The 23377-nt window shown below is 40.4% G+C and overlaps 2 protein-coding genes across 8 annotated transcripts in view; both read left to right on the top strand.

Annotated features, from left to right (window-relative positions):
- Positions 1-1021: 1021 nt before the first annotated feature.
- On the top strand, positions 1022-5397 carry LOC125882108 (uncharacterized). The gene is made up of 2 exons (XM_049565791.1): positions 1022-1461; positions 3951-5397. The coding sequence occupies exons 1-2, from the start codon at positions 1120-1122 to the stop codon at positions 4278-4280; spliced, it is 672 nt and encodes a 223-aa protein (XP_049421748.1). The 5' UTR covers positions 1022-1119; the 3' UTR covers positions 4281-5397.
- A 928-nt stretch (positions 5398-6325) lies between these two features.
- The window catches only part of rufy2 (RUN and FYVE domain containing 2), a 32450-nt gene continuing 15398 nt past the window's right edge, over positions 6326-23377 (top strand). For 2 of the 7 annotated variants that reach the window (XM_049565372.1, XM_049565405.1), the window contains exons 1-11: positions 12161-12920; positions 16004-16177; positions 16304-16421; positions 17527-17628; positions 18869-18992; positions 20243-20307; positions 20408-20473; positions 21255-21324; positions 21820-21921; positions 22066-22182; positions 22275-22367. In XM_049565372.1, coding sequence (XP_049421329.1) covers positions 12629-12920; positions 16004-16177; positions 16304-16421; positions 17527-17628; positions 18869-18992; positions 20243-20307; positions 20408-20473; positions 21255-21324; positions 21820-21921; positions 22066-22182; positions 22275-22367 — 1323 coding nt within the window. In that variant the 5' untranslated portion in view covers positions 12161-12628. Of the gene's footprint in view, positions 6751-7890; positions 8132-8729; positions 9075-12160; positions 12921-16003; positions 16178-16303; positions 16422-17526; positions 17629-18868; positions 18993-20242; positions 20308-20407; positions 20474-21254; positions 21325-21819; positions 21922-22065; positions 22183-22274; positions 22368-23377 lie in introns of those variants that run through there. The other 5 variants (XM_049565381.1, XM_049565388.1, XM_049565397.1 and 2 more) reach the window with 5 other exon arrangements.

Below are 23377 nucleotides of genomic sequence, written 5' to 3'. Positions count from 1 at the left end.
CATAGAGTCTGATGTGGGTTTTTTATTTGAACATTTTCAAACAGATATATGCGGTAACAATAAGTGAAGACTGTATTATATATAGGATTAAAAATTATATATAGGCCATGTAGAAAAAGTATGTGTAGAAAGACTGACCAACAATGATTACATTCATTCATCATTAATTACATGAGTTTAAATGGTGTCTGTGTTTGATTTGTTTGCACTTACAGTTGTGTGTTCTTATTTTGGGGCTATAAGGAGTGTTTAGTTGTTCAACTGTTGGGACTACTATCACCATGTTTGAGTACTGTAATTATGCATACATAATATGATGTTAACTCCACTACAGGGCAGACTTGATGATTTCTAAAATTGGGTGGGCAAAAAATGTTTATGTCAATATCTATATCGGTTATTGGTCAACTGAGTTTTTACACATCGGCATATCAGATATCAACAAAAAAATCCAACATTGTGCATCCCTATGTGGAGTAGTGGTATACAGAAGTGGAAAATGGAAATATACAAATAAAGTTAAACTAATTCAAAACTGTACAGAAGTTGGCTCCAGTGGTTAAGTTAAATGTACTTTTTTCCAATTCAGCTTTATTGAAAACAGAAAAAAATACAAATTCAGACATCATAGAAAGCAAAATATGTCAAAAAGACAAGTAGTTGAAACTGAAATTGACCAAGAAAATGAAACAAAGAAAATCAGAGAAAACATTTAAAATCAAATGGTAGACAAATTATCAAATAGCAGGTCATATTGATCTGTGGTTGTTATTTTTTACATGTTCAAGAGATCTATAAAAAAATCTATAAAAAAAAAAAAACAACAACCAATAACTTTGAAACAGGGTGATGATTTTGCAAATTTTGATCTGTGTATATGAAATTTGCCCAACAGGATCATGAGGTTTGTCGTGAAATTCAATGAATTAACATTTCTTTCAAAATTAAAAAAATGAGTAAATGTACTTACTCCACCAAAAATAGACGTCAGTGACAAAACTTTTATTTTGAACTAATGGCACTTCCTTCTGTCAGCTTGAACCTGGCGAGGAGAGCGAACCTCGGTCGTTGTCTGCCGACGAAAGGACTTCGCGACGAAGTAAATAAACAGCAAACAAGATGAACACTGTGGAAAAGAAGCTGGCGGATTTAATCCGTGAACACCCGAATCTGTACGACCAGACACGGCGGGACTACAAAGACAACCTGAAGGGGCATCTGTCGTGGAGGGATATCGCAGACAACATGGGGAAGTCGGAAGAGGAGGTGAAGCTCAAGTGGAAAAACCTACGTGATAAGTTCTGTAAGGCGAAGAAGCGAATGGCCAAGAGAAACTTCCCTCAGCTAACAGACGAGGAGAACCCGGTGGAGAGGCCCGTCCCGGTGCTGTACAACCAGCTGGCCTGGCTCAGCGCATATGTCAAACCCAGGGTCGACGCTAGCACAGGGGAGGCCGACGAGGTGGGCTCACCTGTCTGTCACTCACTGATGTCAAATGTATTCACTTCTGTGATTTTAAAATGCTAGCTAGGTGACTTATTAGTAGGTAAGTTATCTTTGTAGCTAACGTGGGCCTGCTGCTAACTCTGGACTAACTGCCATCACATTTACCCTCTATAGAGATTTAATGCAATGTTCCTAACGTTAACTAAATATATTTTTATTAAGCTAATCATGTGATAACAACCAGACTACATGACAGCACCATTGCTAACGTTTGACGCTCATAATATCCGGTTTACTTTCAAAATAAAACCACATAGTGGAAAACCCTTACACAGGTGAGAAAAACTGACTGCAGTGGCACTGTATGTGTGTATCAAAGAACAAAAACTACAAACTTAAAGTAACTAATGTTATAGTTGTCTCCACAAAATAAGAATGCAAACGCAAAATTGAGCCTGACAGATATATTTTTAAGGATGAAAGATTTAGTTTAGTTTATTTGGACATACATGTACAGAAAAAGAAAATAAAAGGTAAAACAATGTGCAGGAGAGGTTAGAAGCCAAAAATGGTGTATGAAGATACCTCCCCTATTAAATAACAACAATCATACATAAAAAGAAAAAGATAAAAACAAAGATTGCATAATAAAACAAGAGTTCCAGACTAAGAAGTACTACAAAATTTTTAAAGATGTACATTTTACCAAAAAAAGTTGCAAATTAATCAATGAAGTGTTAAGAGTCTTTGCAAATTAGAGTTCTTTTCAGATGTTTTTTGAATAATGATAATGTAGATGATGATTATAGAGATGGAAGAGGGTTGTTCCGAAGAGGTGGTCCTCTGTATTTCAATGAATATTGATTAAGAGAAGTCCGTGTCTTGTAGAATATGAGTGAATGTCTGAGGAAGACTTAAAAAGATGTGGAAAACACTAGGCAAGTCATGAGTGAGATGTACATATTTATGCTCACATGAACAACTGATATTTTCTACACTCTAAAAAAAACTTTTGAATTAGAAAAATCTTATTGAGATAAGTGGGACATTGGGCAACCCAGTATAACTATACATGGTATGAGGGTAAATTAAGCTATAGTAAAAAGTTGAAATACAGGAATGATTGACCAATGAATGAATATATAAAATATATCAATATTTCACTTATTTTGAACACACACTTATTTGGCTGTTTAGACCTGTGTGGGTGTGATCAGAATGGTCTTGAGCAAGCATAACGGAAAAAACCTTTTGGGGTGTGCACAGCCTTTAAATGTTGTTATCAAAGAGTTGTAATATGTACTGAGCAAGACAAAGTACAAATGAAATGTTGTTGCTCTCTGATGGACAAACTGTGTTGTATCTAAATTACCTCAAACATATCTTTGACATTTCTGCAGTGCAAAGTGTTGTTATTTATTAGCTTATACAATATATCTATGATAAGCTATTTGTGGCGTCTAATATCTATCTGCTGATTAATCAGCAATGGTGGGAAGGTTACTTTTGAATTATAAGAGTTATTAGATTACCAGTCACCCTATTAAAAATCCAATAAGTAATGTAACTATTTTAATAACTTCATCAACGTAATATAACTTATTGCATTTATTTGATTTTGATTACATTTCAAACAAATGTTTTAAACTGGGCAATAAAGCTGAAAAGTCCTAAAAACACAACTTTAAACTAGGCAGTGTAAACCTCAAAACAGTACTCAACCTCTTTTGTTTCAAGTAGGAGGTAGGACTGTTGAAGTAGTTTGCTCCAGCAGATGGCGCTCTAAACATTAGGCATGTTTAACATGAGCTGCAGCTTGCCATGAGAGGTGACAACAATATCCAGTTGCAGCTAATCGTGGTACCAAAAAGCATACCTGAAGTCAAACAACTTGGAGTTACAGTAGGTTTGTCACTACCAGATCCATACTGGAAACCCGATTTGTTCAGTTCATATCTGCTAACTAGTGTCCTGACCCTAACAATCTGAGGTCATTGCCTCACCCCAAACTACACGTGTGTAGAACAAATTGGGTTTGCGGATCAGGCAACAACAAGCTTCAGTTGACTTGCAAAAGTTGAAGTAGCTGTGAAAGAGGATGCAATAGAAGTTCCACCATTATTGTATAGAGATGAACATGATGAACACTGTTCTTGAAAATATCAGTTTATGTTTTAAAGTCTGATCTGATTCAAATTGTGCGGTTCTATGTCAGTCTGGCTCATCTAAAACAAGCACCTTCACTATCAGCATGACCTAGTATTTTAAGAAGATGTCTTACCACAAACCAGCAACCAAAGTGGAGGGGCATTCGATTGTGCATCATTTGAGATTTATTCAGACTTTTTTTTTTTTTTTTGGGAAAAAGTGACAGCCCAGTAGGTATATCTTTTATAAGGGACTTTGATATGTTTGGCTGTGATCTGCAAAGAAATTAAAGCTTGTTAATGTTGTTGCTGTCTGTTTTGATCAGTAATTCTATGTGCTGTTTTCCTGCCACACAGGTAGCTGGAAGCGGTGATGACATAGAGAAAGAGCGAGATAAAGACGAGAAGGAGCAGCACTGTCCCATGCCTGTCGTTAGTACGAGCTATTCTCTCGCGGAGTCCTGTTCAAACAACCATCAGGAGATGGGAGTCTCTCTGAAACGCAGAAGGCAAACCACCACGGACACTGAGATAAGCTCTGCAGATGGGCTCACCAACCTCAGAGATGAAGATGAACTGTTTCTGCTCAGCCTTCTGCCTTCACTGAAGAGACTGACCATTAAAAAAAGGATGGAGGTACGGATGAAATTCCAGCAAGTGCTCTACGCTGCAGAGTTTGAGGACTAAAGGGCTGGTGTTAGAGCCTGTTATTCTCTGTAATTCCATGTTGTCAGAGTTTTTTATTTATCAAGAGCATTATCTCTGAATTTGCAGACAGAGAAAAGTCTCTCATTTTGAATGTAGGTGATGGAGCCACCCTTTTTTACTAGTCGTACCATTAAAGTAACCATTGAGTTGTTAATCAGGTACACATGCAGTAAAATCTAATGCAGTCAAATCCAACAGCCCTGTAACTCCCTCCTGCTGGGTAGCGTGTGTGCATGTGTACCTGTTTAACCTGGTTACTCAGAGCAATGAGCATTTGTTTGGAGCCACTGGTTGATTAAATTCCCTATCGAAAAATTACACACTAATGCCACAATTAAACAGTTTTAGAATATTATGATGTATGACTGTAACAACAATACATAGGAGGCTTTATGTATTAAGTTTCTTAAATTTGGCATGATGTGAATCAAGACAGTGGAATCCCTCATACAGTGTGAAAAACAGAAAATCACCAAGACAACCTGCCACCAAATGCCGGGCATTTCCCAGTTGTTTTACCCTTGTCTCTCCCGCGCATCCTTCCCCAACTTCAATGCCAGCATTAGGGTCTGAAAAACGAGTGTACACCTACACAGAAAGCAAAGGTACTGTGGTGCCTAAACACAGTAACAAAACACCAATCATACAAGTCAAATGAGGGAGTGGGAGACCTATTCTGTGCAATGTTGCAAAAGTGATCCTTACTCTAAGTAACTTAAATTTAAATATCAGTCCAAGACACATTAAAAAAGTCCTAAATCTACCTTTTCTTTGAGGCTCTGTATGCAACATTCAGAACACGAAAGTGAAAGCCCACCCCAGATTCACTTTTCTTTGGCGTGTCACCTTACTATATGTGTTAGCACCGTTAGCTAGATGCCAACTCTGCCACCTCCATGTTGAGAACTGTGTCTAGACAACTCACACTTTGAATTTCACATCGAGCCCCTTTAAACTGTAGGAAACTGTGAATTCCATCCAAGTCAGTGAATCTGCACATCAATGCTGCCAGCTTCTTTTCAGATTATTTTTGCAGATTAGACAGCTCTCTGACTGTACATACATATCTCTCCTTTATCTTTCTGAAAGGAGTCATTTCTACTGTATATATATTTTTTTTTTACAAATAAATATTTTCTCAGAAAAACATTTTTTTGCTTCCTGTTATTTTTGTTCGTCTGTAGATTTACAAAGGGCACTCTGTTATCAAATCTAGGAGTAGTTGCTGCTAAAATGAGTTGATGTTTTACAATAGAGGCTTATCGATGGACAGGAATGGTCGCCCCAACTCCAAAAGTCTTTTCACAAATTGTAACCTGCTACTATTTCAATTTAGAAACATACATGACATTTTAATCTATTATGCGAACTCCACAATTATACTGAATATACGATTGTTTATATTTAATGGTAGAAATGCAGACTGGGCGATTAAGCATTTGCTTTTATCATCCACCCAAGTGTACAATCATCTCTTTTGTCTTTCATTCTGCTGCTCAGTCTTCGTGCTGGTTTACAGGAAAGCATCAGCAGAATGAGCCTTATCTTATATTCCTCTGAGAGCACTTTGTAGCTGCAGTGATACTATTTAATTCTCGTAGCTGCAAAGTCATTCACCAACACACGCACACATACACACACACACCCCAATCCCTGGTCTGTGTCAAAAAGGACCTCCCTCCCTGCTCATGGATTGGTCGGTAACAATAAGCTTCACCCTCCTCTGTCACAAAAAGCACTACTCACCAACATACGTATGTTTTCATTCATTCATGTTTTCCATTCATAAAGCAGTGTATTAATGGTCATGTGTGGGTGGGGTGTGTGTTTGAGAACAAGTCAGTGCTCTCTTGCTGTACTCTCCCATCCTCTCTCTCCTCCTGTCTCAACCTCACCGTATTCATCCCCCTACGAACCTCCTCTCCTCTCTCCTCCCTCTCCCCTCTTTGCTGTGTTACTCCCAAACCCCTCCCCCTCTCGCTGGCTTCCTGCTCTGTTGTCATTGGGTGTTGTGTGGGGTGATGGTTGTGGTTTCTGTCGGTGATGTCTCCACAGCGTTTACCGGCATACTGCTTCTGAACTACAGAAGCTCTTCTTTTTTTTACAGCCTTGTAAAATAGATAGATAGATAGATAGATGTGTTTTGAAAGAACATGTGAAAGAACATACTAAGAGGACATCTGTATCTGCTCATCATCTCTGTGGAAGTACTGTTACCAGCTGAAGTGTCCATCATGGGACATGTAGGAGCCACTAACTGCTGCCTGTAGCTGCCACAGCTGGACTGACACATCTTGGACGAGGAATCGAGCCTATCCTGAGCTGTGTCAACAGAATCATTGCCTAAGACTCCACGTACTGGACCAGAGCATAGACTTATCACATTTGGGACCAGACTACTGACAAGCTACAGAAGCAAGGATCAGCTCTGTGCCTTCTACTGCCTGAGGTGAGATGAAATACTTGCATGATAACATAGTGTACATGTTCATAAGGGACGATGGTGTGAAACATCTTGCTGGTTTAATTACGGTACACGCTCTTCTGCTTTATGAAATTTGCTCCCATCTCTTCTACTATTACAGAACAGTATAATCACTTTGTTTTCTGCTAATCAAAGTGGAATAAATAAATCACAGTGTCAGAATGTGTGAGCACAGCACCACTCCAGCACTGCTGCAGAATGAAAGGCTTGTTACTACGATGATGCAGCATCTCTTCACCCCATTGGTGTGAAGGGGTTCCACTGAGGACTGCTGATTGGTTGCATCGGCCGTCATGTGGAAGGGTGTGTTCCTACAGGGATTAACATGGTCATATGGTACAAACATACCACCCTGGAAGTAGCGTGTTTGTTTAGGTGTGGTTGGGGATGATGAGAGAACAGAGAGAATAGACAGACAGAGTGGAGGAGGAATGTGGATGCAGGGCGGCAGTAGAGAGATGGAAAAATGAGATAAACTGAAAAAGAGTGTGTCATTTGAACTGTTGATGTGGAGTCAGAATGAGCTACCATGCAGGCTGCGTGCATCAAATTCCGAATGCGACAATCAGTCAATTAATTGACGACAAAAAACTGACGGGTGACTATTTTCATCAATGAATAATTGTTTTAGTCATTTTTTTTACACACATCAAGTCATTGACAGCAATGACTTAATGAATGATGTTTTGACTGGCAGGCCATTTCAATGATGGGCATGGGAAATAAGATTTTGATATATTATTATCATCAGTTATATTTTACTATAATAATAATAATAATAATACTAATTTGTTTTTATTTGTTTATTTTAAACATTTTCCCTTATCCTCTCTTGAATGTGCTGATCCTTTCTTGGCTGAGCCCCCCACTTTGAGTCACTGAGTCAGGTAAACATAAAAAGAAACAACAAAACAAGAAGTGGACATCAACAATAGGGAGGCAGCCGCCTGAATTTTGAATTCTCTGCTGAATGCAGCCATTCAGAAAATCAACACAGGCAGTATACAGTCAGCTAAAGGGTGTACGTACGGATCTGCAAGAAACCAGTCATATGACCTCCGGTCAGCCCTCAGCTATTAAAGAGAGAGAGAGAGTGAGAGTGAGTATGGCAAACAGAGGGAGAGAGGCAGAGCAAGAGAAAACAACAATAGGGGAAAAACACCAGTGGTCCTTATAATGCAGTTTACTGGAGCTTCCATGCTTTGACAGTTTATCTTGCTGCGTGCTGTAATGGAGCTTATATAGTCAGTTGGTTTGGTCGAAGGCTTTTACATCCTCCTCTTACATCGTAGTGATGTGAAGGCCAACTGGAGCCATTTCTCATAAGCTACCACTCGAAGAAAAGGTAAAACCTCTGTCTATTCAGTATTTCAGTGACTATTTTTACATTAAATCAAGATTTATTAGAGTTTAGTAGAATATCTGAAGAAAGAACCTTTTGGTTTATATTAGTGATGACAGTGAAAGGTCTCATTGTGTGGAGTACGTGTGAGTGGTGTTTGAATCAGTTAGGAGAAACGGGAGGTGAAGATGTAATGGTCTAAGACAGAGACTATAAACAGTGACTCACCTTTAAGTCTATATTACCCAAGTACATTTTAAGGCAATCTAGTGGCTTGATAATCAGACTGAATGGCCATTTTGAAAACTGGCTTAAAATGCAAATGGTTGGTTGTTTTTCAAAACAGGGGTTCTTGTCCACCTCAAAATTTTGTTTATCCTGGTGGGCCAGCAGTTTCGAACCACCTGTGCCTGGCTTGTGCCCAGCCAGGGATGTTTTGGCGTTTAACAAAGCTCGGTTGTGTTGCAATGTAACTCTTGAAATTACCCTTTGTGTTGTGTATAGATTGGAGTTGGAGCATATATAGCAAAAGCATTTGCATTCCCTGTGTGCTGATGCTGAAATTTCTTTTACACTCTTCTCTAATCTCTCTGCTTCTTAGATCATATTAGCGCTGTCTTCACTGTCTGTTTTGCTCCAGGCTGTCTTCCCCAGCAGAAGCCCAGCACATCCTGAGACCGGCCAAACTGGAACACGCCATATTAGAGGGTCATCTGGTTCCAGGGAATCAGAAAGTTTAAGGAAACTTGACTGTGTGGCACCAGCTCAACAGAAACCAGACCAGAGGAGGCCACTTCAGGACTCAGGGATCTGCTTGATTTACTATCCTCTTTGCAGCAAGGCAGTGGGCAGAGGAAAGTCCAAGTCACCATGTACTCCCCTCAGAGTCTCCACCGCTGGGGCATCACACACAGTGAGAGCATGGAGCGGTTAGCCTACAACCAAGGTAGGTTGGCAAGTGTTATTTTAATCTGTGTCTCTATCTAATATGCAATGACATCTCCCGTCAACTCCTACTGCAACCTGGTCTCATAAAATGTTCTTGTAATGACTCACGAAGAGCTCACTACCAATCAGTGTATCCATGTCACTGCAGTGAAACAAAGCATCCCCCTGTTTGCAGTTCATGTCTATCTATTATAATACATTCAACCAGAAATATCCAGTTCACATCTTTTCCACTCTGACCCTAACCCTTATAGATAGGCTATACAGCGATCTATGTGTTATCCATGAGGCCTGATGTAAGTGAAAGTTAATTAATAGTGCCTTTGATTAAATGAAGCACCATCTTAGTTCTGCTGAAGTCCTGCAGTTGATCAGTATGAGCTGACTGTTGCATATAAATGAGTCACCCATCAACCCAGACAGTGAGGCGGCCTTTACACTCTGATAAGCCTTAGCATTATCCATGACAACATAAAAATTGTTCATTGCTTCATACAGTGTCATACCTTCATTTATTTAACTGCAGGCAGTTCATCCTCTCAGCCCCTCTTTGCCTTGTTCTCTCCCCCTCTGTTTATCAGACCACAAATTAGACAAGAGTTAGCTAGCTAACGTTAGCACCCCACCATCCCTTTGCCTTGCTTTTCGCTGCTGTGGACTGCTTCCCTGGGAGGAGAGCAGGCAGCAGCTCGCGAGACGAACCTTCGGTCGGCGGCTGTAGTGGCTAAAAATCGGTCAGCGCATATCCCCCAGCCATGTTTGCACTGGTTGGATTCATGTCACTGCGGTCACTGACTGGGGGTCTGTAAAGTGAAAGACACAATGTTATTTGAGGCTCTAGCTAATGTTAACCAGGCCTACATAAACAAGAACATAAAGCTGCAGCCGTGCACTTTGGCTCCAGTTAGCAGAGGGCTAAACTATTAGCAACATTTCTTTCTCTATCTCTGAAACACTTTGCCGATACTGAGACATGTTTTGTCTCATTTATTGGGTTGTTGACAGTGTAGGCAGTTGCTGCCAATGCTGGAAAAGCAACTTTCTCTGCAGGATTCTCCACCATTGAATCAGGCTATCACTGAAGGGACGTGTACTGTACACATATCTGCATTTGTAGAACAGCCAGTAGGAACACCCTCTACCTGAAATGACCTGATTGGTCAAAGTCTACCATCACGGCCCATATTTTCCAAAGCCTGAAAACAGAGCCAAGAGAGGGTGCAAAAGTCTAGTTCTCTCCGACCACTTTAACCACAACAGGCTCAAAGTTTATCGTGGGATTTTAAAAATGAAACTGCTTACCCCAGCTTTAATTGACTAGTTGGTAGTTATTCTATAGTTTGGACAATGGGTTGATAATGTATGTCAAAAATGTCACAAATTCACTGGTTTCAGCTTTGACAATTGCGAAGTATTTGCTTGTTTTCTTAGTCCTCTATGATGGTAGACTGTGTGTGGTTTTAGACTGCTGGTCAGCTGTCACCGTGGCCTCTGGGAAATGGGGATGTTTTTTCCCCTGCAATTCTGCCACATTTTATAGACTAAAACAATAATCAGAATAATCAAAGGAATAATCAGCAGATCAAGTGATTATTAAAATAGTAGCAGCTAATGTAGCATGTTTGTCTCACTTGAAACCTTAAACAGGTTTTCCAAAGCTGACTCATCCTGACTCTCTTCATGTCCTCCTCTTCTCTGGCGCCTGTGTGGGCGTTAATTGTTTCCACCGTTATACTTTTAAATTTTACTCAACTCTGTCTTGCATTGGTATTTAAGAAATTTCCTCTGTGGGTTCATCATATTAATTGAAAGTAGGGCCACAGCTAGCTCTTTGGAAATAATGAGGTCATGAGGCCAAATTCCCCCAGCAGAACCCCGTCCACCTCAGAAACTATAGACAAGTCACCAACCAAACCCTGTACATTTTTTTTGAGTATTTAAAGAAATCACATTTCATTCCTTCATTTGACTCTTTAATTATATTATTTGTACATTTTTTCCCTCAAAATCATTTTTGAAAGTCATCATGACACTGTCAGGTTGTTGTGGGGAACAGTAAATTTTATTTAGAAAGCCCAATATCACAAATCACAATTTGCCTCAGAGGGCTTTATAGCATATGACATCCCTCTGTCTTTGGACCCTCACAGCAGATAAGGAAAAACTCCCCCCTACATAGCAGTTTTTGAAAGTGATGAAGTAGAGAGATAGCAGCAGCTAGGGTTGAGCCAAATACCCTGACAAAACAAGTATCCAGTACAAATAATGTCCTTTTTACAAGTACGAGTACCATCTGATTGAAATGTTTCAATATCCGTTCTTCTGATTAAAGAAAATCCACATTTGGGTAGCTGTGTTCAATCTATTATTCTTCTGATCAAAAATAATATGACGCTCAAATCTGAGATTGTTCAGTAAATACTTATCTAATGAACAATAAGTATTGCAACTTCTGATCAACCCTTGTCAATTTTAGATTTTAATAACAACTTCCAGTTTTAAGTCCCACCCATTTTCATTTGAAACCACACCCACTTCCACATTAAAGCCCGCCCATCTCAAATGCCGATAAGGACGCAGATAAATTGGGTGGTTGAACAGATACAGACACAGATAGAGATGCTCATCCCTAGTAGCAGCTGTCTGCTGGGGTACAGCAATACTAACTGCACATCACACATTGTGATATTAGAGCCAGTAGTAATTTGTTAAATGTGTTCATGATTATAACTGCATTTGCTAAAGAATATTTAAAATGGCAGTGTGTGGCTGCCTGTTGTAGCATAGCATTTTTTTCTTCATATTTTATTAATCAAAAACATGGGGACAGGGGGCTCAAGTAAAGTAGCCTCAAACTGCCTCAAATTATAGTATTTGAGTGAATGTATTTAGTTACATTTCATTTTGCAGGTATATTATTGATTTCAGTGGGAGCTACAGCTTCTCTAAAAGTAAATGCTGGACTCTTTTTTTAAGCTCACATATCTTAAAATAGCTGTCTGGGCTCTTGTCTCCAAGCCTCTCTGTCCTCTCCACTCAGTACCATCCTCTACCTGGAGGCTGCCGTGTAGTTCACCCTCTCACCAGCAGGGGGCGGCACGTCCACAACACAGCAGCCGCTGAAATCATTACGTAGTGCTGCCTTTTGTGTGTCTTGTGAGCCTGTTGACACCGCCCCTCCAGAGGGTGCAGGGGGACCGTAAGAAGCCAATTGTCGGTTAGGTCTGCTGGCTGTAAACAAATCTGTACGATGTACGGAAAAGGTTTGAATCCCGAGGAGCAGCTGTCCACGCTGTCGCCGCCGCTGCTATCGTCCACCATGTAGACCGACGCCTACAGTTTACAGTCCGGGGACGGATCGACGGTTGATTGTTGCCTCTTAGCCAGACCTGTCATTGCTTTAGCCGGTGTTATCACAGGTATTTTGATCTTAACGGTTGTCACAATGGATTGTACATCAAAGCTAACTCGCTAACTGTTAGCTAACCGCATGAATCTGACTGTTTCGGTACCGAGCCTCACCAGCTTTACTAATTTCAGAGGTACACGAACATGGCATCGCCCGCTGAGCACGACCTGGCGCTGTCTGAGGCGGACAGCAGCAAAGAGAAAGCTCAGGTGTTTGGCATTTTGAGGCTGCAGGAGGAGAAATCTGGGGATAGAGCTAACAGCAGTAGCACAGTGAGAGGAGGAGGTGGAGGAGGAGGAGGAGGAGACGGGCGATGGCAGGCTCCTATCTTCGCTTTGGCCAGGAAAGCATCCGAGACCATTTCAGGGAGCATTCACGTCCTGCCCAAAGTGTCGGAGCACAGGACGTCTCTGCCTGGGGACTGGACCGTCCAAGGTAGAGTATTATCAGCATCATGGGGGCGTGAGGTTCATGAAGGGAGTGTCAGGTTGATAATAACAAGTCTGAAGACACCCAGTGACTGACTGTTTAGGGGCACATGAGTATATGTGACCTAATGTAACTGTGTTTATCGTTATCCGCCTCCTGGCACAGATCAGTTCTCCCCTGACATCTTCAGGAACAATCAATCATTCAGTCAGCTGCTAATTGGAGCACAGATAATAGTGTCAGCTGGTGTGTGTAGATGTGACAGCCCTAACTGGTACATCTCTCATATCTAACATTACCTATTATATAAACCTAAAATGCAGCAAATAATCACATTTAAGAAGTTGAAACCTGCAACGATTTGGCATTCATGCTTGACAGGGGATCATACTTTTGAATCAACCAATATATGCAAGTTAATTTTCTGTCAAGTGACATTTGATGTTGTTTTAGCAGAGCTCTGGGCTCTGTTTGTTCTCTGCTAGTGCGTCTGTCAACCAATCTGTCAGCAGGACTCCCCACACACTCACAACTATATTTAGCTTCTGACAGATTTCTGGTGTCCATCACAGACTTGCATTGGAGTTATGTAAAACCAGAATCATTTGAAACAACTGAGCAGTTGTTTCAGGCATTCAGTGCAACAGGGCCTCCTGATTGTTTCAGTGTTTTTTTGATTTTTCTTTAAACAAGAAGATTGGGAAATGAATTAGGAGCATAACCTTTAAGGAGAATTTAAAGGGGAACAGCACCCATTTTCAAAAATTCATTCATAGATCAATTCATTCCTGTGATCTAAGACGTTCCAAAAATATTCGTAAACATGGTTAATTCACTCCTAAGTGTAAAAACTAGAGTGCTAAAACTCAAAATTGTGATGTCAAATGGTATTAAGTCTGGAACTGCTCCATTACATGGACCTGAATAACCCTTTTATGAGGCTTATCCCGGTTATGATCATATTTGGGATATGGTGTTAACATGAGCACAGAGAAATTAGGTTATTCATATTCCCCATATTCATCCTGGTTTCTTAAGGACTACTCCAGCTAGCATATTCAGGTTTCAAACACACAAACAGGATGCTCTAAAAACCCGACCATAAACGGGTTATTTATGTCCATGTAAACGCACTTACTGAGTTGGAAAAGCTGTTATAGATGACAGTGAGAGCACCCAGGGGAGTGTTCTGAGTATACGGGTACACTTCCTGTTTCAGAATTGAGAACACTGCAGCAGAATGAAGCTCATTTGGGTATAAAAAGGAAAACAAACTTTCTGTGGATCCACGAAAACAGCCTCCCATTCATGTGTATGGAGAAGCTCCAGACTTCATACCCTATGACATCACAAGTTTGACACTTAATGCTCTGGTTGCTGGCTTTGAGAGAGAGTAGCTCATGCTCACAAATATTGATTGAACTTTCCTAGGGCGTGGAAATAACACATTGCAATTCTAAATTTCAGTGGTGTTTCCCTTTAAAATCCCAATAATTGCATTCAAACTCAATTCGCCATTGAAACATCCCGACACTTAAAGTCCAATGTGTAGGATTTAGTGGCATCTAAGGGTGAGGTTGCGGATCTGAAACTACTCCCGTGTGCTAAGCGTGTAGGAGAACTACAATGGCTGAAGTAAGAACACAAAACGCAAACATCTAGAGCGATCACATGATGACACAGGCAGTCAAAGGGTTACTGTTTTCCCCATATCCCCAGGGCTCACAGCCCAAGGGCACCCAAAAGTCATGCAGCTCCCAAGAAATGATCTGTTGATCTGTCAGCGTCTCTGCCTCTGGGCCAACCTGCTGGGGCAATTAAAGCTCTTTCACTTTGCTAGGCAACATCTTTGCACCTTTTCCACCTGACATTTCTCAGTCCTGCTCTGGTGTTGGCTACACATTAACTCAGAGCTCCATGTGTAGAGCATTTTAAAGCATAACTCTTTGGGAGGTTACTCTTGCAGACTATGGAGTTTTACTTGTATGGAAACGCTAAATACCAGTTTGAAACAAGACAAATATCTAGCAAAGTTATAAAAATGTAGGTGCAGAGTGTCTAAATAAATATTTCTAAGCTAATTCATCATGTTAGGGTAGACCCTTGTTTTACTTGTTTGATTCTGGTGCTTGTTACATACTGTCTGATGATCTGTGTGACTGCAGTGACCGGACACAGAAATGTAAATGGACATGCAGTATTAAGGGTGGATTCTGCCTTCAGACTACTGACATAACATTTGCTGTACCTCCCTACACAGTCAGCATGTTTCTGATGATGACCAGTTGTTGTAAGCCAATAATGCATGCTCACAAGACTGAGTATGTTTGGTAAATGACTGGATTGAATATGATTATTCATCAAGAGAGGACTATCCCTTTGATTTGTATCTGTATTTTATGTGTAAATAAAGGAATAATGTATCAAGTTTTATTAAATATAGTGTGTTTTCCATGCAGTTGTATTGTCACTTTGCAACTAGAGACATTCCGACATCCTTTTTTCCTTCCCAATACCGACTTAGCAGCTGTATACAACCAGCCCTGTATGGACGTGAAATAATTTATGGCATGGCTCAGGTTAAACTCTAAACTAGTGAGACATTTCAATGTAAAATATTGCCAAATTGCAGACATTTTGCGAAGGCTAACGCAACACTTTTTTACCAGAAATCAGTTGTTCCTCGCCGCTCTCAAACAGTGGTTGCACAGGATAGGATTGGTGCATAGACTCGTGTACTTGCTGATACCTGATCCAACATTTCAGGCAGCTTTGGAGGCATTTCCGATATTGGTATCAGAAAAACTCTGTTTAAAACATTTGAACTGCAGTTGTTTTACACTGTACACAACCTGTGCTGTTTTAAACTGTCCAAATACCCAAATTAAACTCAACATTGTATTCTTAAAATTATCACAAACCCCTAATTTGGAAATTGGATATTGATTTAACAACCTTATTTGTGAAATAAAAAAAGTTCATACCATGTATAGCTAATGGTCTTTTGTAAACATTATTGTGTTACCATCCTTTAGCTTCGGGCCGGGTTATTTTACGCACATTCTAAGTTGCGTGTTTTTGTCCTGCAGCCCTTCGAGACCCCATGGCCATGGAGCGAGCCAATCTGCTGAACATGGCCAAGCTGAGTATTAAAGGGCTAATCGAGTCGGCGCTGAGCTTTGGACGAACTCTGGACTCAGACTACCCTCCTCTCCAGCAGTTCTTTGTCGTCATGGAGCACTGCCTCAAACATGGCCTCAGAGGTAAGAGGAACCTCTCAGCTTATTAAAATTTGATGTCTAAGCTGCACAATTGTGTTTGCCTCCCTCACTAAATGTTCATCCCTAGATTTTTATTCACCACTGTGTGTGTCTCTCTTCGCTCTGCAGTGAAGAAGTCCTTCCTGGGGTTTAACAAGTCTCTGTGGGGTCCTCTGGAGCTGGTGGAGAAGCTGTGTCCTGAAGCAGCAGAGATCTCCGCCTCTGTACGAGACCTGCCTGGACTTAAGTAAGGAGTACATTTAACCATGCACACCTGTGCTCACACACACAACTTAACCTGACATCAAGCTGAAGGAACATGAGCCACAGCCTAACCACACACACTCCCATGCACCAGTAACATGAGAATGTGATGTGAGCCAGAGCAGGGAAATACCTGCGTGTGATTTACTTTCACTTCACCTTTCCTCTTCCTGCTGCCTCACTTCTCCCTATTTCTCTGCTTCTTTATTGTGTCTGTGTAACTGCTGGAGCCAGTGCAGACACATTTTCCAAAGACAGTCAGAGTCAGTGTTAAAACTGAGTTTGAAATTCGTCACTGTATTGTCAGTCTTGGGTTATAGACACCATTTTAAAATCAAAATCCGTAATGGTGCAGTAGTATAATTGCTGCCAGTATCGAGGTGATTGTGTAATCAGCATTTTGTTTATTTTTCACTCTAACTTCCTGCTGTGACTATGACTTACAAGTGTTCATAGTGCCCAGTGTGGGTGGTAATAGATCAACCTCAAAATCCCTACTGCTGGTGCATCCTACATTAATATTCAGGGAGTGTCCTCTAGTGGCTTTACTTTCATTCGTGCACATGACTTCCATGTCATGCTTTACTCTGTTCATTTATCAGTTACCATATAGCAGAGCTTCCAGGCAGGAAATCAAGTGAGTAATATTCAGGTCTCGTCTGATGCAGCAAAATGCGGAACAGTTGTGTTGTTTTAGATGGAGAACAGAGTGTGTTTCCTTTAGTGGTGCTGAGTCAGACCAACGGACATGAAGCAGAGCAGCATTTTCCCATACCCAGTAGGCACTGCAATTGTTTTCTCTTGTTATACATTAAAAGACAGTTTTAGTTGATGAGATGACACAACGGCAAAATGAAACATGGTCGTCCAGTCAGATTGAAGTCTTGAAAAGAAAGAAGGGTTAATTAGATGAGCCCATGTTAGATGTTGATAGCAATACACACAAATAAGAACCTAATTAGATCTGAACAGTAGCACAAAACAAATCCAGAGACAAAATCTAACAGTGTTCCCGCCCCACCGGCTTTTGATCCTATAAACTTCCTCCAAATATAATGTAATTACCTGTGTGTGTTTTCTTTCTCCAGGACTCCATTAGGCAGGGCCAGGGCTTGGTTGCGTCTGGCTCTCATGCAGAAACGGCTGGCTGACTACCTACGACTCCTCATCACCAGAAAAGACCTGCTCAGGTACACACACATATTTACATACAGTGACATACACAGAGATTTACATTGTAGCAGCAGGTAAATTTGACTTTTTCTGAAAAATATACCTTTAAAAAATATATCTTTTTATAAACTAATATAACGTGGCTACAGAAACTACATTATAAAAATTCTTGATTGACAATTTTGCCCTTAAAAGTTAAAGGCCCACACGCACCGAAAGAGTCTCATGCAAAACATTTAGAAGTACACCTGTTGTTTTAAAAGGCCGAACACACATCCAAGGATTTTAAGGCATGTCACACTACTTTGATGTCTTTACTATGACCTTGTTTCACCATTGGAACATCAAATAAGGACCCAGCGTCCAAAGTCAGTGAGGCAAAGAGGTGGTATGGAGAGACAGAGAGGTGGACATGCAGCCAAAGGTCACAACAGCTGTCGTTAGCTCCATCACCTTAGCTCAAAACTTTATGAACAATCTAATTACAGTTCTACATTGCTAAACAAAAACAACTACCACTGCCAACAGCCATTGGCTGCTACCTTGGATCTTAAACGCTGAGTTGTCACTTGACAGATACTAAAAAGAAGAACAAAAAAAGCTCACACCCTTGGTAGTGACGTTAGCATAACAGACCCGCAACAGATCATCTATCATGACACATTTACTGGTCATAAAATTTAAATTGCCATATAAACATACCAGTAACAACATTAAGTAATTTGCATAGTACAGAATTACGATTAGCCGTGCTTTAAGTGAGTTTCGCCGATCTGAAAGAAAAAGTAAAGATAAAATGACATGGCTGGTCCCCAGTGGCTTTACTGATGTTGAACTGCCAAATGACTGATGAAAACAGCAGCACATAACCAACAGTTGCCCTCCTGCCTTATTTAATGTGATAGGCTACTCAGAAATGTAAAGAAAATTGACTGGAGGCATCTGTAAAGCATACAAAATGGTACCTGCAGACCTATAAATAGCAACCTTTTTCTAAAAATATTGCTTTTTTTTAATGTTGGTATTTAAAGTCTGATGCTTGCAGTGCACCGTAGGAGCACTGATTGATGCATGTCAAATGAGGCCAGACACAGACACGCTTTAAGTGCCTTTGGGCCTTATGGCTGGAGATATTCTACATTTTTCTTATCATCAACAAATCCCATTCATTTAGACATTAAAATAAAGCTACTCCTTTTTTTGTTTTTACCAGAGCTCCCGTCAGTGTTTGAGAATGTGTTGTTTCTTCCTCTGCAGTGATTTCTATGAGAATTCAGCGCTGATGTTGGAGGAGGAGGGAGCAGTGATAGTGGGCCTGCTGGTGGGCCTGAACGTCATTGATGCTAACCTGTGTGTCAAAGGCGAGGACCTGGATTCTCAGGTAACCACAGCCCTGAGACAATATTTAGACCATTTGACTAAAACAAAACCACATTTACACCAGACATTAAGTCTCCTCTTAATGTCGGTATAAAACATCTGATGACGTGGCTGCATTACAGCTGGTACGCATTATACACTCCTGTCTGGTTTTTACTATGATTAGATCTTGCACTGTTACTCCACTTCCTGTGCATTCTAATTCATTGACATGAAACCGCAGATCTTCAGTGACTCTAGCTTTGTGAAGCAGAAATGCAGACAGGAATTGTCTGTTTTGTCGCATTGTTATCTTGGCACCAGGCAGATGGACAGCAGACACTGTGGTGTCATGTTTCTACTCCATAGGTGGAGACTTTGTCCTGAGTGCAAACACATTTTCTCACTAAAGCAAACACCCTGACTGTGTTCACACCTGACTGAATGTGGCCCAGATACTTGTAACATGATGTAAGCTGGAACTGTGTTTGTTTATATTCAGTCATTGTCTGATCACAGGGTAAAACAAATTACCACAAAGAGATTATACATTTAATAGCAGGTGTCAATTAGGTCTGATTCCAGTCCTGAAGCCAAGATGATAAAATCCATTCATGATAAAAACTAATGATTGGGGTAACTACTTATTTTTACTTATTCATTTTAATTATTTATCAACACATCAAGGTTTCTTTAGACTGTAACTCTGTGTTTTGACTGTGGTAGTTTCAGATTAATTAGTGCTATTAGTAAATGTATAATATATAATGGATATTAACTGTTTACATTCACTTTATCAGCAAACATTTTGTTTGTTTTGTGTGAGTTTTAATTAACGGTGTACTTGTGCACATGCCTGATTGTTGTGAATGTTCTGGTGGCTGTCAGTGTGTAGGATTTAGTGGCATCTAGTGGTGACATTGCAGATTGCAACCAACTGAATACCCCTCTGCTGACCCCTCCCTAACGTGAACTCAGTGACCTTCAGGTGATGTAAAAACCCCAAAGGCCTTATCTAGAGCCAGTGTTTGGTTTGTCTGCTCTGGGCCACTGTAGAAACATGGTGGAACAACATGGCGGACTCTGTTGAAGAAGACTTGCTCCTTATGTAGATATAAAGGGCCTATTCTAAGCTAACGAAAACATGATAACTCTGAATATTATATTTCATATTTGTTATATCTGTTTCCGCCAGTAGATCCCTATAAATCCTACACACGGGTCCTTCCTTTTGAGTGATGTTAACTAAGCTTATTTATTGTTTCATTTGAGGTTGGGGTGATTGACTTCTCCATGTACTTGAAGAACGACATTGATGACTACAGGAGTGAAGAGAGGTACGATCTTTTATCGTCTCTCCCCTTTCTTTAAAACACCAAGTCTCCAAGGCCCCCCTAAATGTGATGCTCTGTTTTATATCTGTTTCCATGGCAACAGGAATAGCCAGATAGCATCCATCTTGGATCAGAAGAACTACGTCGAGGAACTTAACCGACAACTCAAGTAAGACGCTTGTTTTTCTGTGTGTTTTGTACCTGAGCAGTGGCTGATTTTTTCCTCACAGTTTATTTTTTCATCTGTTGATTGATGTTTGAGCAGTGGTATGCCGCCTCAAATCAAAGGCGGGGGGCTGATTGCATCTTAAAATAGAATCACTGTTCAGTCAGTTCTTGTTTGAACACGACTGCTTGTTTCAGAAGTGCAACTCTTTGCCATCTGTCCTACAGACAGACTCGTTAAAGCACAGACTGTCTGTCACACTTCCTCTTTCAGTCTTCCTTTTTCTGTTTTTACAAACCTCGTGTCTCATTTAAATGAAAGTGAGTTGAGCTGCTGCCTTGAATGCAGTCCTGGTTTTGTGAATCTTTATTTAAATCCTGCAGCTGTGACAGAGCTAAAAACCAGCATGTTCATGAGTTAGGAGGATTATTGTACACAAACCTCATGTGTGATATGACACTGAATAACATTGTCAGTTACTGTCCTCAGTCTCTGAACATATGCTAAGCTAACCATGCACGACAAGCTGCAGCTATGAGACACGTCACTCCTCCAAACCTGTGAATGCCAATAAACCTCATAAACTTGATGACAGCTTTTACAAATTGTTATCCAGCTGTATCAATTCAAAGGAGGGAAAACATCTGCTTTCACATGTTAACACTTCAGCTGTGAATATAACACAACTACTACAATCCCATATTCTGAAAAAATGTGCACTATAACTTCATTGAGATTAGAAATGAAATTAAGCTGATTTTAATTTCTGTGTTTGTGTGTCCAGCTCCACAGTTCATGGTCTTCAGGGCAGAGTGGACTCACTAGAGAAGTCCAACTCTAAACTCATAGAGGAGGTGAGGCCCACACTCAGCATTCCTGTGTTAGATTTAGAGTAATGGTGAAAATTGGTACTTTAACCTCAGAGTTCAAGGCTCAGTCCTTCTATACCTCTTGCCCCTACCACTGTGCCCTTACTCCTTTGTTTTGTGCATTCATGTGTAAAGGAAGGCTGTCACAAATAAAGAGGTAGGGCAAAGTGTAGGGCTCCAGACTGAGGTTTTTCAGAGGCACAGGACTCCAAACCTAGAATCATTAGTAAGATGGCTGAACAAGCAACAAAAGAAACCCATAAATGTTTTTTCTTTGTTATTAAAGATTTAATAAATAAGATAACCATTGTATTATCATTGTTTTATATTGTTCAGTGTAATATGATTCCTTTCCTTATAACAACTGATACAAGTTAAGCAATCGTGATGTGATGATTTAATCAAATATTTTTTTTTAAATTACAGTGTCAGTGTCAAACTGTTCGCTATCAGCTGAATTATTTTATCTTGTGTGTGCAGTTAGCCATAGCCAAGAACAACATCATCAAACTCCAGGAAGAGAACCAGCAGCTGAGGAGTGAAAACAGTCTCATTCTGCTGAAGGCACAACAACATTTAGAGGTACAGCATTACACACGCACATAAAATAAACATAAAATTACAGCCCTCAATATTCCAACAGTTACTGTCAGCTCTTACTACAAACTGGTAAAACAGACTCATGATTCGGTTGACATGTTCTTCCTGTTGATGATATTCATCTAGGTAACCCAAGGTGATGCGACAGTGGAGAGAGATACGTACAAACAATCACGTCAGGGGTTGGATGAGATGTACAACGAGGCTCAAAGGCAACTAAAGGAGGAGTGTCAGCTCAGACAGGTCAGACTGGGACTGCATGTGTGTGTGTGTATAAAATGTTGTAGTAACAGAAATAATAACAGAATATATTCATGTATATGGTTTATTTATAGGATGTAGAGAATGAGCTGGTCGTCCAGGTGTCGATGAAACAGGAAATGGAGCTGGCCATGAAACTTCTGGAGAAAGACATTCATGAAAAGCAGGTCAGCATACAGTTTGTGTTTCCATCTGGTTAGCTCTTCACTCTGCTCTCCTTGTGGAGTATTGATTTATTTACAAAAGATTTCAAGAGCTGAATGTAGACGAAATATACACAACAGGAAAGACAAAAGACATTTAATTGTTGGTTTTATCCAGAGTGACTAAAGATGAATGGAAATCACACAACATGAAGACTGAACATTATAAGAGACATGGGTTAATAAATAACTTGCATATAATGGTAAAGGGCCTGTCACGATAATGATGTCATTGACTTAACGTATGATGTATGGACATGACCTCGATCATTTTGCTGACCTTGATTATGCCCGTTGTTTTTACATGTGCGCTCGTTTACATGAGAATGTCAGCAACAATTTAACCAACATGATGCCAGAATAAATGGCCTATAAAACAACACTTTGTAGATGACACGACGAAGCTTAGCCTGCGTAGCCCACAGCTGCACTTTTGAAGCGGAAGACGCACAGCACCTGACAGTTGCCAGTCCCTTGCAGTCCGTCGTTTGCAGTTTTACCCTCCAACAACTCCGTCCTCCACTCCGTAAATCTACCAGCAAACCGCCCAAGCCCTCTATCCAAACGGTCTCAAAATAACAGTAATATCATTAATCACAATTGTTTCTGTGACAATATATCATCCAATAAAAGAAGTTACATGACAGGCCTAAAATGGCAATTGTCAATGGTGACGCCAATTTAGTGCAAACACCGAACAACTGATAAGAAAGGATATATTTAGACTGAGAATGATGTGGTTGTTTTTTAGACATGGTGTCTTCACAACCAGAGAGCTCATGATAACAAGCCCTTTGGGGGCAGAAACTAAAAATATAGCACCAGCCCGTACATGCTCACATGGAGCAGTAATACCATGCCAGCTTCTCTGCCCGTCTCTCTCTGGCAGACCTGCCAGCATCAGGCCTTTGACTACCAACATGTGAACTCTGCTACATAAACACCAGCAGCTGACATTTGTAGCCGAGCTGTGA

The sequence above is a fragment of the Epinephelus fuscoguttatus genome, linkage group LG2 (assembly GCF_011397635.1).
Source record: "Epinephelus fuscoguttatus linkage group LG2, E.fuscoguttatus.final_Chr_v1".
Classification (NCBI taxonomy): Eukaryota; Metazoa; Chordata; class Actinopteri; order Perciformes; family Serranidae; genus Epinephelus; species Epinephelus fuscoguttatus.
Note: the sequence above shows the minus strand (reverse complement) of the source record. Positions and strands in the feature narration are given on the sequence as shown.